At 41.4% G+C, this 16,540-nt stretch overlaps 1 protein-coding gene across 1 annotated transcript in view; it reads left to right on the top strand.

The window, feature by feature from the left end:
* TG (thyroglobulin) overlaps positions 1 to 16,540 on the top strand; it is an 825,201-nt gene that overhangs the window by 387,541 nt on the left and 421,120 nt on the right. Inside the window, exons 31-32 of the mRNA XM_078686739.1 lie at positions 4,981 to 5,157; positions 14,032 to 14,143. Of these exons, the coding sequence (XP_078542865.1) occupies positions 4,981 to 5,157; positions 14,032 to 14,143 (289 nt within the window). The remainder of the gene's footprint in view (positions 1 to 4,980; positions 5,158 to 14,031; positions 14,144 to 16,540) is intronic.

Raw genomic sequence — 16,540 nt, 5'->3', positions numbered from 1 at the left:
TACTGGTCCCAGCATGCAATATTCTGCCAGGATATATATATGGATACAATCCGGTATTCATTCCTTTCAGAAAGCAGGCACCGACTCCGTGGGATTCTTAATCAAGGGTATTTATTGACAAGAAAAACGACCAGACGAGTTTCGGCGGACAAGTCCGCCTTGCTCACTATATATATATTCTGTCCTGAACCTCTTTGCTTAGATGGGAAGACATAGAAGAAGGGAGAAATTTGGGCATAAAGATATTAGATAACCTGACACAGGGCATGAACCTGAGTTACTGGGAAACAAGGACAAACAGGGATATAGATACTGAGAGGTACTTGCACATTGACACTGAGAGATATGGGCCCAGGTAAACATGATCAGGGTCAGATATATGGAGTCACAGAAAAGATGAGAGATATATGAAGGTAGACACCAACAAGCAGAGACTTAGGTACTCCATCCCACAATACAGACTCCAGGCCAGAGAAACACATACCTGAGTAAGTCCACATCAATAAAATATGTGCCCTATGTAAAGCAATGGTAATATAATATAGCATATAAATGAAACACTCCTGCCATTAGTTCTGCTCCTTTCTCTCTATCAAACTTCATTTAACCTTTTACCAATGACATGGTAGGATTAGCGTAGCTTTTCCAATGGTGTTATCACAATTTGCTGCTAATACACCTCACACTATTAGGACAACCACAACCGGAGGTCACTCATTCTCTGACTTTGCCATGTACCTTTGGAACTCTCTTCTCAAACTTAGGAAAAGTTATCATTCTCTTTCAGTTATGGGAAGGCATACAAATTTCCTTTTCAACCAATCATTTTAGATAAGTCTTCCTGTTACTTCCTGAGTGTAATAATGCTACCTTCTTTTTGCTGCCAAGGTTGGAATGGTACCTTCTTACTTTAGCTCTGGGACACTTCCTCCGAAGGTAGCCGCTCGCGCTTTATAAAATACAGTATTATTATTATTATTACTGCCAAGAGATAGAATCCTATGAAAAAGTAATGACATTACCTAGTCAATCAATCAATCAGGGATTTATAAAGCGTGCTACTCACCCGTGAGGGTCTCAAGGCTCTGCGTGGGGGTGAGGGGGAGGGTGCAGCTCCTAGTGGAATGTATTCACGAGAAAATTGTTTTACACTAGAGATGGGCTCCCTTAAATAGAAGCCAACAAAGCAAAAAGTAATCCAGTTTTCCAAAACACAGAACAATTACAAGATAGCTAATTGATTATATTAAACTCATACCCACACCAATATCTGATAACCAATAACTCATGACTGACAGCATAATGTAGATTCCTTATTTAAATCAACCAACACATAAGTTCAAAATTCCATAATAAGAGTTAAAAACCCCTGCACTTCTAAAGTCCTCCAAATTCTCCATTGTGAATCTCTCCTGCCACTTCATTCGTCATCCACCAAACCTGAAGTACACAACTTAAGCCCTGATTTACGATGTGCCTTTGCCTGCAAACCCTGCAATTCACAAAATCACAGACTTGGTGACCATAAAAGCACCAATAACAATGTAATAAAGGTACTTTGAGACTTATTCTGAATGACAAAGATGAGGGGGCATGAAAGAGTGAATCTCCTTCCTCACTTAGAGTCACAATGATATGCATCAATGGTTTGTAACTATACTTGCAGTCACAAATCCCTGATATGTTACCAACTCCAGACAATGGGTGGTAACCCATTGCAAAGTGGAAGATGCAGGGCAGTTTCCACCTTGAATGGTGTATGTGGGGCCTTGGGAAGAAGACAATTGTCTATGGCACCACTACTTGCTACCGTCCAATGTAATCCTTGTTAATTTTTTAAAGCAAAGTAATTATGACATGCAGGAGATGCTTATGTAGGAATGGATGTCTGCTGTCTTTTTCAGGACTCCATTCTGAGATTTGCCGCATTCACTATGGTTTGCAAAATGCCTTGTACCTCAAACATAATATTAAGGCAAGAAGTTGTGTGACCTTTTGTGAATGTGCATTTGACAAAGCAACTGCTTACTACATCAGTCCCATTAAATGTGACCTGTGTTTTGCAACATCATCATGATCAGGCCTTAGAAGAACTTTCAATCTATTACTAATTAACATAGATTTTAATGAGCCCCCTAAAATAAACCCCTTATTAGAGCATCCTATCCCAAAACCGGTTGAATATATTTTTCTCGTGGTTGCTTCAATCCCTACCAGTGATACTTTAGTAATATCTATTTCATACATGTTTGCTATTTTTTTATAGTCCTATGTCTTTAAATTAAAATCTTTGGGCCAGATGTAGGAGCCAAAATACCGGTCGGTAACAGCCGATTTCGGCCGTTACCGACCGGTATTTAAGAATTGGCATGTAGGGGCATAATTTTACAGAATCGGTAAATTTACCGATTCTGTAAATTTACCGATTCTGTAAAATACCGAATCGGTATTTTTACCGATTCTGTAAATCCCAGATGTAGGTGGGACTCTTCTGAGTCCCAAAGGCCCTACAAATTCGGTATTTTACCACCCAATCCAATTGGGTGTTAAAATACCGAACTCAGGTGTGCATGCACATGTGTGCATGCACACCTAGCCATTTGACAGACAGACATGCCCTTAGGGCATGTCTGTGTGCCACATGGCGCACATGCCTATTTTTGGGGTGCCAGAGGGTGTCAAAGTGACACCCCCTGCACCCTTGCAGAATTCGGTATTTACCGATTCGGTAATTACCGATTCGGTATTTCCCATTGATTCCTATGAGCTTCACAGCTCATAGGAATCAATAGGAAATACCGATTCGGTATTTACCGAATCGGTAAATACCGAATATTACCGAATCGGTATTTCCACATCTGGAAATACCTATATCTCCCCCCTTCATATTTACCGATTCATAAATACCGAATCGGTAAAATTCGGTATTTATGAATCGGTAAATACAACTTACCTACATCTAGCCCTTTATCTGTTAACTATTTTGTTTTTTTTATCGTAATTCTCTCACCTTCTATCGCAAGGTGAAGTTTGGAGCTATAACATGCTACAAATATATTTTAGAGACTTTGGCTACCTTCTGGGATTAGCTCCGATTTGTGTGTTGTGGAAGCTTGGAAAAGGATACTGATTAGCTATCACCTTAGATCTGGTTGAGGTGTGGGCCTCTGAAGGCACACCAGGTCACATGGGCTCTCTAATATGGTGAAACCATGGTCTCCGCTGGTAACCCTGGAATGAACAGCCCCAGACTCTATACAGGATCCGGCTGGAATAGGGGTAGCGTCGCACTGTAAGATTAACAGACACCTTATGTACTGACGAATATGCCTGACTCTGTTTTGACAAATTATTCTCATAAATAATGTACACAGCTAAACATGAAGAGACCGTCATTCAACCTTCTTTGTTTTTAATAATGTGATAGGGAGGCATGAGTAAAGGTTTTACTTGCTCACCCTTATGCTGTTATTGATAGGTACAAGGTAATCTAATTCATCTTCATTCGATTCACATGGTGTATCATAAAAGCGCACATCTCAACAGTATATTATAAGATCCAAAAACAGTAATATTATTTAAAAAAAATCATAATTTAACATACAGCAAAACATGATTTTCTTCTAGCTAACACTGCCTTAAGAAACCTTGCTAGCACCACACATGTAAACAAATCAGGAAGTAGTTGTAAGTACAAAAACGCAGGCCTACATTGATTAAAATTTAGCGATTTCATAAAAAGGTACAATAAAAGATCTCCTCAGATTGATATCAAATCAATAGGGATAGGAAATAACCAGGATGCCTCTGTGAAAAGGGACACCTATGTAAAGATTACAAGAAAAGTGATCCCAGTAGTGGGTAGGATTACAACCCCCAAATGTAGACGTCGTATTAGCATATGACAGGATGTAACTGAGCGCTGGATAGGCAAACACTATAAGGAAGCGTGCTATGCTATGGACCTGGTAACAAGTTGAACAGGGAAGAATTGCAGGGTAGAATTTCACCCTGCTCCATTATAAGTGCACCGGTGTTCCAGCACCAGATTTTCCAGGTGTGATACACACAAACCAATATTCCCGGTGGAAAGATGTAATCAGTAAAATCAACTTGGGAATGGGCTGCAATAGACCCCTTCCAAGGCATGGGGAATCATGTAATGCGTTCCCTTGCAGGCAACGTCCTCCCTTTCCCTGTCCACCTACACGTCCTACTCCTTGCAAAGACCTCCAGTACATGGTTACCACCTCCTAGTAATTGGGTGTAGTAAATCCCAAATAATTCAGAATTCCCCTGGGTAATGAAAAATGCACACGATTATTCTCCATTCTCTTGGGGTTTAACTCAATTGCATGGCAGTGGCATGGTGTCACCACATGCTATTGTTTGTGGGTGCCACTTTTCAAACCCCACCAGTACCATGGGACTCGTAACCGGGGCCTGTGAAGGTTAGTGTTTTAAGTCCTTTGTAACTTGTTGTACAGGTGTGAAAATATACAAATAAACTCACAAGGTTGCATCACCTTTCTGTAGGCTAAGTTGATGTACGAGTGGATATGTGATAGTCTCATTAATCTTCTCTCTCTGCCTCTCTGGTAATATAGGTAGCTAGAAACATGTCTGCAGCAGAATTACATTTTCTAACATCTATGTTGTCACAATTATTGCACAGAAAGCAGAGAGGCCCTCCAGAATGAACTATTGACGAAAGCAATATACAATATGAAATGCTCCTCCCATATTTATGTTATACAAAAGTCTAAATTATTTTGGGATTTCTTTCGCAGTAGCAGAAATAGAACAACCTTCAGTTAGAAAATATATCTATAATATTTTTGGCGGGATGGCTTTTTTCATATACGTAGAACAGCGAATTGGAGTTCTTTTGTGATTTTTGTGGATTAAATTAAACTGATATTTTGCACACACAGCCATCAACATTGCCTAACTATGTACAACTGTTGTTCTTCTTTGTAGGCTGTGCGGATGAAGCTGCTGTTTGCCAATTGGCAGATCTGACGGACACTTCCAATCTGTACTTCACGTGTACCCTCTATTCACAGGCCTATGTCTGTGATAACTCTACTAATGCAATCCATGAAAACTGCAATGTTGTGCTATCTCAGAAACCACAGCTTCTGTATAAGAAAAAGGGTGAGTTTAATTACGTTTCTCTACGCTGCATGAATATCTGAAGTATTGGCTTCAAATAATATTTAAAAGAGTAAAATAACGTCACAGCTGAGGGTAGTGGTCAGTGATGGGCAAGTTGCATTAATTAAAACACTTATGAAATATGAACTTATATTATTTACTAGAACACAATGCTGGTACAGTGGCGAATTATAGATAATGTAGCATGGCAAGGGAGGTGACAAGACTGTGTACGGAGGTGCGCAAGTGATAATAATATAAAGGTGGTGCGTGGGTATAAATGTAAGTTATTAGCATGTCTAATAGTAATTTGAAAAGTGCTACGTAAATGATACATTTAACAGATAAGTATAACTTTTGAATTTGTTACGGTAGTTTAGTTTAAAGTGTGTTTAGCGCAAAGAAGATATAAATAAGTGTGTAAGTGGTGCAGAAATCATGAATTGCAGAGATAACTATAACTTTAGAATTTCTATTGTTTGAGTAGTTTAAGTAGTGTTTGTATACCAAACATAAGTAAAGTTTCCTAACTGATAGTCTGGCCGCAACCTGAAAGGAAAGTTGCGGCTGACATTTTGTTTCTCAGTCAGACATAAAATAAAATAGGGGGGCAGGGTAGAGGCATCCTAACCCCATACAGGAGCCTGTGCAGGATCCCTCTAAGTAAAAAAAATAGCAAATAGATTTTTTTTGGTCCAAAGGCCCTGTGGCCCACCTAACTGAGCACGGCCAAAGGCAGTGCGCAGCGGTGGTTGTATTAAACGTGTGGTATTTATATATCAGCGCAGCAGACGAGCGCAGCGGGCGTGCCGCTGATGCACCAATGGTAACCTAAAGTAATGGAGAGTTGCACAGCTCGGATTTATTAAAACAAATTTCATACAAATGGTTTTATAATGTTCTCAAGGTATGAGGTTGACGCCCGGGTGGCGTCTCTCGTCATGGACGTCGATTAGGAACATCTAAAACTGTGATTCCAACAGATGTTGGTAGCATCCCCTGGCGCTCACTCTTATGTGGTTGAAAAACTCCAAATGAGTGTAAATAAAAGTTCATAAGCAATTTTTGCACAAAAATGATCTTATTTTATGGTCATAAGTTCATATTTCTTTCATGCAGTACATTTGTATAGTACGTTGCATTCAATGAGAATAATCACTTATTCAGTCCAATGCATTTCGGGCTGACAAGCCCTTAATCTGGGACAAACACTAGATACTGTTCAAAAGGTCTGTAAACCATATGTCAAACAAAATCATGTATATACAATAAAACAAGTGACCATTCATGATCAAACCATGGTGCAGCCCCGAGTGTGCTCGGTGACAAAAAATTAAATACAACAACCATCTTCACTCACGTGTTATTCTATCACATTCACTTTGTTGTCTCGTTATATAAATACTGTTGAAAAAAGGATATATTAGTTCCCTGGTCTCTTCGTATTGTTTTCAGTGAAAACGCTAGTCTACACACTAATGGAACTTACTTCATGGACCATCTGCGGCTGGATGGTGCCAGGGGCCAGACACCCTGACTCTTTTACCCCAGGTTTGGTGCAAATTTCATCAGACGAGTTACACTCCCTGAACTATGAGTCAGCACTCGGTAAAGGTTGATATGGGGCAAAGTACATGCTCTGGGTGTTCCTATGTGCTATGCCCGAGTCTTTCAAGATCTTTGTGTGGCTCGAAGGCTGCCCAATATTTCCTACTAAATTGTTGCTCCCTTCCCAAGCATAGATTTGAAATTGCCAACCTTATAGTGGCTAGACAGATGACTGCTCTCTTCCTGGTGGAAACTTGGCTTCATGCTCAGATCTCTCCGGACAGTTTAGATGCCATTCTTACGGGCTTGGTACTAGGTTGGATAGACCTCAGGGGAGGGCAGACCGACTGGCAGTGATATACAAACAACAGCTGCACTGCAATTTATCGAATACGCAGCCTTTTTTCTCCCTAACCATCACAGGCCGCTCTTCTCACAATGGCCTGCTGATTTATAGGCCTTCTGGAGCTGCTGTTTCCTTGACTTCAACCTTACTTGATACTACTCTGGCCTTTGCTTTGCAGCATTCGAATTTCCTAATTTTAGGAGACCTTAACCTACATTTTGATGATCGAACCTCACTCTCTGGTGTAGACCAAATGGAGGACTTAAAGTCGTTTCAGCTCCAACAGTTGGTACAAGAACCCACACATACTCAGGGCACATTCTTGACACCATTTTTGCTAATCCTGCTTTCGTGAAAGTTGCTTCCCCAATTACTATTGCTTGGTCCAATCACTATCCTCCTCCATACCTAGAAAACCGCCAACATGCCGCTGTCGGCATGGTTATAGGAAGCATTAGATCCGATAGCGCTTCGAAAAACGCAAAATTTCTCTCGTTCCAGACCTTCGGCACGATCGTTCATGGAGGACCTCTCACAAACTAAAAAATTATGCAGGTATCTATAACGAAATTGGCAGAAAAACTACTGTTCCCTAGACAAAGAGACTTACCTGCTTATGCTAAAGGAATACCATAAGAAAATTAGGGTGGCTCTCACTGTATTTGACACATAAAAGATTGATGAGGCTAAGAATGCTCCTCGAAAGAACTTTAGAATTGTTAAATCTTTACATCCCTGGACACGGTATTTGCGGTCAGGGCACCTAGTATGAGCAGTTGTAATGAGATTGCCCACTTCTCTGATAAAATCTCTCATCGCTATATGCTTCTTTCCCTGAAACTGCTAAGAATCACGGCCTCCTTTCTTCAATTAGGAATTCCTATCCCTTCCCAGTTGGCTCCTTCAAGATGGAGAGCATCTCAGTGGAAAATCTATTCTCCCTTGTGGCAAAAAACAAATCTGGCTCCCCACTAAACCCTGTGTCTCCGGCTATTTTGAAATGGGCTAACGGCACTTGCTCCCAGATTATGTTCAGTGCTTAATATGTCATTTGACGCTGACCTCCTTCCGGCTGAGTGTAAACACGCAATGGTGATTCCGCTCCTTAAAAAAAACATCTCTTGACTCTTGTAAACCAGAGAATTTTCACCCTATCTCTCTGCTTCCTTTCCTGGCAAAACTGGCTAAAAAGCATGTCAGTTCCCAACTGATGGAGTTCATCACAGAGAGCAATCTCCTTCATGAGACTCAATCGGGTTTCAGGCCAAGGTATAGTACAGAATCTGCCTTGCTTCTGGCCTCAGAGATGCTAGGCAGGGTGGCCAACAAGGGGAAAACTGGAGCTCCCATCAATCTGGATCTTAGCGCAGTGTTTGATACAGTCTTGCACACTGTGCAACTGTAATGATTGTGGACACAGGGCATAAAGGGTAGAGCTTTTGACTGGATTACAGATTTTCTCCTTCAGCTCTCTTTACAGGTAACTCAGAAGCCATATACCTCTGACAGCGGGGAGTGCCCCAGGGATCGTCACTTAGCCCTACTCTTTTTAACTAATATCTCCGCCCACTGGCTGACGTTATCGAGGCCCATGGAGTGAGAATGGTTTCATATGCTGATAACACTCAGCTAGTTATCAAACTAGCTAATGATGCCGACAGAGCTGCAGTAAATTTTAAATCATGTCTCGCTGACCTAGCCACATGGATGCAGGGCAGCAGCCTGAAGTTAAATGCAGATAAAACAGAGGTGCTGGTGGTTGGGAAACAGCCCTCTATCTGGTCTTCGGCGTGGTGGCATGCTGATCTGGGCCCCACCCCATATTCCAAAACTTAAAGTGAAAAATCTAGACATCCTCTTTGATGCTCAGCTATCATTTGAAAGTCAGATCAGGGCCACAGTGGGCACCTCTTTTGGGGTGGTGAGGCTGTCAGGATGTTTTTAAGGCTAATACCGGACTCCGCGCAAAAAGCGGTAACACAGGCCTTGCTGGTGTCTCGGCTTGACTACTGCAATGTGCTCTACTTAGGGATTTCTACAGGCAGACTGACAATGCTTCAAAGAGTACAGAATGCAGCAGCCCAGATGCTATTAAGAATTTTGAAATGGACCACCATTAGCTCCGGTTTGGCTGAACTTCACTGGCTTCCTGTTAAATACAGAATCTCATTTAAAGCTGTGTGTTTTACACACAGGATAATGAATCGGAGGGGTACCAGTTATCTCTTCCCCTTGATCAATGCTTACACCCCTTCCAGAGTACTTAGATCTGGGGAAACAGATCTGGCAGTGATTCCAAGACTGGGTCGTGCACGATTGGAGGGGTTGTTCCTTTGGTCTCCGTGCAGCCAAGCTATGGAACTCAATGCCATTCAACCTAAGAGTTGAACAGTCTGAGGTAAGTTTCCGCAAAAACCTGTAGACCTGGCTCTTTAGGCAGAGTTAGAAGGAGCATTGGGGCCTACTTGTTTCTGACTATTTCTGACCCGGAAACGCGGCTACCACTTAGAGTGGGAACACTCCATTGGAATAACCAGATGCTCTATAAATCCTAAATTCATTCAAATGTATTCATTCACTCATATTACGTTATGTTAAAAAAATGAAATTCACAGAATAAAAACAAAGGTTACAGAGAGGTTTTAGTTAGATTTTTATTTTGCACACACAAAACCATAGAAATTCAGCATTTATAGTTATACTTATAGTTATACTTATCTGAAGAAACTATAACTGGAGCCGTTAAGTAACTTTAAGTCACGAGTTATAGTTTCTTAACATAAGTATAACTATAAGTATAACTAGAACTGCTGAATTTCTATGGTTTTGTGTGGTTAAAACGTGAACCTAACTATAACGTCTCTGTAACCAGTGTATATATATATATATATATATATATCAATGCTCGAAGGTGTCCACCTTTGAGTAGCACGCGAACAGCAGCTTGGTTTATGTATAGGTGAGGACGGGGATCCATTCGTAGATGCCGCTCCATACGGGATCTGCCCGACGCGTTTCGAAGCTCCATTTGCTTCTCTTCAGGGGCTTTAACGGAAGCAGTGTGCGCAACCGCCGACCCACTTCTCCATTTTATATATAACACACCCACCGATGGGAGGCTCAAATGAGACTGTGCATTCTGGGAAGTGTGGTCCGGGAACCACACAATCAAGTCCTGTATGGACTCCACAAGTGGGCCCGTCCTCGATTCCAAGTACGACTGCTGCTTCACTTTAGTGACCCCCAGGGTACCGGGGTGGTGCATACTCCGCGGCTGGACGGCCGTGTATAAATCAATGCTCGAAGGTGTCCACCTTTGAGTAGCACGCGAACAGCAGCTTGGTTTATGTATAGGTGAGGACGGGGATCCACTCGTAGACGCCGCTCCGTACAGGATCTGCCCGACGCGTTTCGAAGCTCCATTTGCTTCTCTTCATATATATATATACACACACACAAACAAATGTGTGTGTATATATATATATATATATATATATATATATATATATATATATATATATATATATATATATATATAAAATATATATATCTATACTACTATTATAAAGGAAGAACTTTGAACCTTTGAGGCGGGTAAACTCGGGAACCACAGCGCCAATCCACACAACTGATACATCGTTGTAATCGTCAGGGTGTGCAGATGGACTTAGGCTATATAAACTTAATAAATATACGGAATTTCCAAAAATGTACCCCCAAAAAAAAGTAGTCCCTTGGAAGAAGCACCGACCGCGACGTGCGTGCTGACGTTAGGAGCGCGGGGAGGAGCGGCGTACAGGAGCGCGAAGAGGACCGGTGGACATGAGCGCGGGGAGGAGCGGCGCACAGGCGGGGAGGAGCGGTGAGGAGCCACGGGAAGGCGGTGAGGAGCGGTGGACAGGCAGTGAGGAGCGGTGGACAGGCGGTGAGGAGCGGCGGACAGGCGGTGAGGAGCGGCGGACAGGCGGGGAGGAGCGGTGAGCGGCGGATGAGGTAGGTTATTTATTTATTTATTTAGGAGCGGTGAGCGGCGGCAAAATACAAAAGCAAACGTTACATTAAATGAAGCAAAAATGACAATCGTGAGCCAACAAAATAAAAGAGGAAGCAAACGGTGCATTACAAAAGTGAGCCAAACGGTGCATTACAGGAGGAAAAAGTGACGTGTGCAGGTTACAAAAGCGTATAAAGTAAGCAAACGTTACTTTAAATCAAGCAAAAATGACAATCATGAGCCAACAAAATACAAGAGGAAGCAAACGGTGCATTACAAAAGTGAGCCAAACGGTGCATTACAGGAGGAAAAAGTGACGTGTGCAGGTTACAAAAGCGTACAAAGTAAACAGATGTATAATACTGCATTACAGGAGGAAAAAGTGACGTGTGCAGGTTACAAAAGCGTACAAAGTAAACATAGAGGTATAATACTGCAATATATGGAGAAAGGCTCCGTGGGATCCACGGACAACGTCGGGCCGGGTGGGGGCCCTGAAGCCTAATTGCTCCCGGACAACGTCGGGACGGGCTGCTAGTATATATATATATATATATATATATATATATTCCACAAGTTGTTGCTCGAAGAGATCCTGTACAACAAAGAGCCGACCCAAAGAAATGCTGGTGCAAATTCAAATTTAATTCCGTGAAGCCAGCGTCTACACACACACAAACACATCTACATATGCATCATGAGGTACATAATGGGTAATGGAGTAATTAAGTTGTGTATTGGCATCAAGGGGTTCTAGTTACATCATAAACCACAAAACCAATGGAGGCGTACTTTCTCAGACTCAAGAGATGGCAAATATATAACAATATATGTACACAGAGGCAAATTTGTGTCACACCCCACTCCAGTGGAAACCCAATTTTGCAGCCTTAACACATTTTCTCCCCTTTAACCAATCTGCACTAAGCTTGGAGATATTTTTTGGGAGAGATACAAGAGCATGCAAAATTTGGTGCAAACGCTTTAAGGGGGTTCCAAATTTGTTTTTCAGTCACCCATATAATGTGATTTCTAAATGATTTTTTTCCCCACCAAATGTTTATGGAATGGCAGCCTTTCAGGAATGGGGACATACAGAATCACAATAGGGGTAGTGCGGACAACCAGTGTTGCAGGGCTATAGGGGGACATAGAAGGGCTGTAGGGGACCAGAGGTACATAAAGCAGGGTTTGCCACACAGGAGCTGCAGAGGCGAGGCAGGATGGCACACTGGGGGGCTGATGGCTATGGGACAGAGGAGGCTGTAGGCCAGGCAGAAGAGCACACGGAGGACCTCACAGGTGGGCAATCTCCCCAATCAAATGTACCACTCATTATCTGACACATGTGAGAGATGACAACACAAATGACATCAATGACATCACTGTTACCTTAGCATTGACATTATGAATGACATCACTATGGATACATCTGAAAACACCATAGCTTTTATTTTTTATAAATGTTGTTCTTCGTGTTGGGTTCTGTTATTTATTGATATAAATGTTGTGATGCCATGAGCAGAGAATTTGGTCCGCGAGTTTTGGTTTGCATGGCAGGGGTGCACATTTTGGTTTATATAGCTAATTGTAGGTGGCCCTTGTGAGGGAATTTTTATTTTGTAACCATGCCTTCACTGTAACTGTTGTTAAGGGAAACTTCTGAGGTTTTTTAAACACACATTGCTGTGTTATGAGCAAACAAAACCCATAATTTACACTTAACAAAGTTCATTTTGGGCTTTTTTTGGTTTTGTTGTTTGAGGAGAGGATTTGGCTCATTTTGAGAGATTCCATGAGATGTTCAATTACACTGGACCTGGAATAGATTATGTGACGTTCTATAGTGCCTAGTACTTTTAATTAGGAATGTGCGGTACCGCTTTAGAATTTGTTAGGAAAATGTTTGCGTTGTGCTGCCTCCTGAGAGTGAGATGCTTAAATGAAGTACATTATGTTAATCTCACAAACATTCCATTAATAGTTTAAAACAGTGGATTCATGAAATGATTTCGCGAGGGTCTTGTTGTGCGGGGTGAAAAGTATATAATTTTAAGGTGACTGAATGGGTGTTATTCAGGCCTGCTTCCGGTGCTTAATTTGTAAAACAATAAGTGCCAGGGCTCTTGTCACGTTGCCACTGCAGTTTGCACCACACACTGCCCCTGCCATACTGCGAGTGATAGTAACAACACAACTACTATCACTCTACTACAAGGGTGACAATTCAGACAACTTCAGACCCCTAAAGCTAAAAGAATGGCTTGGGCGGCAGATAATAGTAATTTGTAACATATTGAATTAATAATTAACTGTTGTTCTGGTCATCTCTGAATTATGCACACAGCGCCACCATGTGGCAGACTGTCCTAAATTCTGGTGTTGACAAATAAGCGCAGATGCCGATTAGTGGAACCTCTTTCCCCTTTCCCATTGCCTCTGATAGATGTCTGACAGCACAATGGTGTCTGCACCTGTGGAAACTACCTTGGTCCCTTCCAACCAAAAGTGTTTTGTTTCCAGATCAGCATGGAATTTTGGGCCTTTTAATGAATGAATGACAGAATGAATGGTATCAGTAAATGTGGTAGCTACTCCACCATATGTTCTCCCTTTTGCGTGAATATATTCCCTTTGTTTTTTCCATCCATTAAAATGTTTCTTGTCTTGCTGGTGAGAATTCCTCGTTGAAAAATAGTTAGAAATTGCCTTTCAAGTTTTTTCTTTTCTTTTCACTTTATTGTCGTGTGTACTGTATATATGTTTACCCATAGTCGAGCCCTCCTCTGTAATCCCTTCCTTTTTTATTGAGATCGGACTATTTCACTCACAATATCAATATGATATTTCGATATTATCATTCTTCTTAAATGATCTCATTAGGAAGTAGGGATGTAGCAACTAGGCTATTGCACTGCTGTAAAAGTGTTTTTAAATGTTGAGCCAAACTTAACTGGTAAACTGTCCTCTCTTTTTTTGCCTCTAGTCGTCTTGGAAGAAACCGCTAAGAACTTTTACAGTCGGTTGCCCTTCCGGAAGTTAACAGGAATTTCTGCAATAAACAAAATTACTATTTCTGGAAAATCTGTTTCGAACGGGTAATGTACAAAAAAAAAACTACGTTTGTATCAGTATTTGTTTCACATCGTCTTTTGATCTGAAAGTCTGTCTGCCTTGCCTGTCTGCGTGTCTGGTTTTATCTCCATCATTTCCTTCCCTTTTAGCCGTAGTGTGTCTATTTTGCACCGATGGTCGTGCACAATACATCGTCTAGTGAAGACCTCGCATTTGCAATTCACTTAAATACTTAGACTTCCCCTAAAAATAAATGTAACATAAACGGGTAAGGTTAAAGATATTGGTTTATTGGGGTGCTTTCCATTGCACCAAAAAGCTGCCCATTGGTCACTTTATAGGGCCAGGCATCCTAGGAGACAAGAGGCCGTAGGGACTGACCTACGAGTTCTGTACTAGGAGTAACATGTGTCTGGTCGTTTTCACATTCACATAAAAGGATATTCAACACAAATGTATTTAATATCCAAACATCACAACTTCAGAACAAATGCATAATTATATGGACAAGTTAAGTTGTAATTATTGTTGTCAACAAGCTTTCAAGTCACATACCAGCTACCCTAGATAAATAAACAGGGAACATCAGAATTAAGGCACACTATTAGATTCTGCTCGATATTAGGCCCTATCAATGCTCAAGAGGCGGTACAAATTTGGTTCGGGTGCTCTCCATCCAGGTCATCCAGAATATTGTTTCCTTGTGTTTTAATCTGATGCATTCTCGTGGCTGTATTCCTGGTTTGCTTCCATTGAACTAATTAGAATGACACACCTGAAATCAATGGCTTGTAGGTAAAAAGTTCACAACACAAGCCAGGGTCCATAATTACCTGAAATCAGGCAGTCAGCCCAAGGTTGGCAGTGCTGGTGTATGGCGTAGACTTAATGACCTAGTATGGTACGGGGTAGATGCAGGTATTGTCGTGAACATTTGATTAGACCCGCACACTAAAGGCTCACTCATCCAGCATGAGGCCTTACTGTGCCCGGTAATCTTTCGACCTGAGCCCTATATGACTCACTGAGCAATCGACAGTATCCTAAAAAGTATATCATTTGACCATGCTCTTATGGGTGGTGGCGGGCAGTGGGCACGAGCAGATACGTTGTTCATGTACTTATAGAGCTCTTCTTCCTGTGCTCCTGAGTTTCAGACTTTTGAACTTTGTCTATTAAGTGGTCCTAGAGTTGGCTGGATGGAAGCTCTTGGTTGGAGCATCAAATACGGCACTGAAAATATATTGGACCTTGTTCTTGAACAGTTTGTGCATTGTTCATAGAACTTTGAATCTGAGCATAGCCTCCTCCGAGAGCCAATGGAGTGCTCTGAGAGTGGGCTTACGGCGAACCTGCTTATTCCAATTGTTTGGCTTGGTTTTGTATATGTCACAAGGCCAAAAAACATCCAAATAATTATTTGTACACAAACAAAGACACATTATACAGAAATAAAAATACACAAGACTTGAATATAAGGTTTATTCATGAATATTTACCAGCAGTCGTATTCCAGAATAGTTACCAACGGTCTCCTACTCCTATGCCACTCAACACCATCAAAACTACGTACCAAACCTGGTTTCATTCTTCTCCCCTTGATTTTCGACCGATTGTCTAAATTGTTGCTTCCTCTTTCATTTCATACAGACACTTGCTTAAATTCCAATCCTGCCCTTGTACGAGTGACACAATTGCTCAATTTCTCCTTCACAAAATAAGGCTCTGAGAACTACGCCATCTCATTCCTGAACCTCGCTTACTTGATCATAACTAAATCGTGAGCTTCTAAGATTATGTCCTCAGTAACCACCGTTTTTGCATTTTAAGCCTTAATCTGTTCCTTTGCTCGTCCTCCACGTCTCTAATTCTAAATGTTATACTCATTCTAATATGGCCTATTCGCCCGCTATTCCTCTGCTCACCAACCTGACGATATTCATGTCAAGGACAGTATTGGTCATCCTATGTGCACAACTAGCCTTGCATCTGTGACCCTACTACCACTCACATATACCATTTGAACGAACACACGATTCATTCTCTCTGTCCACTTACTACTAGTTTGTATAAAGTGACAAGGTGATTAATACACAATTTCTAACAAAAATTGAATTTTTTAAGAAAACAAGAAAACAAATGCACAGAATTGCCAGACACAATTGCTTTGGAAAGATTATTTTAATCACTTCTGTATCCTTCTGGTGGTGAACTCTAAAAGAAAATTCAACCTCTACCAATGTGTTGTGACAATCACCCACCAGGACAAAATCAATTCTTTCACTTTTGCCAGTGCAGTTCACATGATCTCCAAAGTCAGCTCCTACCTTCTCCCACACACCATAGCTAATTTTACTCATATGAGGCATCCATCCCTGCCCACCATTCCTTCAAGAACCTTAAATTTTCTAGAAACCTTT

Source organism: Lissotriton helveticus, chromosome 4_1 (genome assembly GCF_964261635.1).
Source record: "Lissotriton helveticus chromosome 4_1, aLisHel1.1, whole genome shotgun sequence".
In the NCBI taxonomy this organism is placed as follows: Eukaryota; Metazoa; Chordata; class Amphibia; order Caudata; family Salamandridae; genus Lissotriton; species Lissotriton helveticus.
Note: the sequence above shows the minus strand (reverse complement) of the source record. Positions and strands in the feature narration are given on the sequence as shown.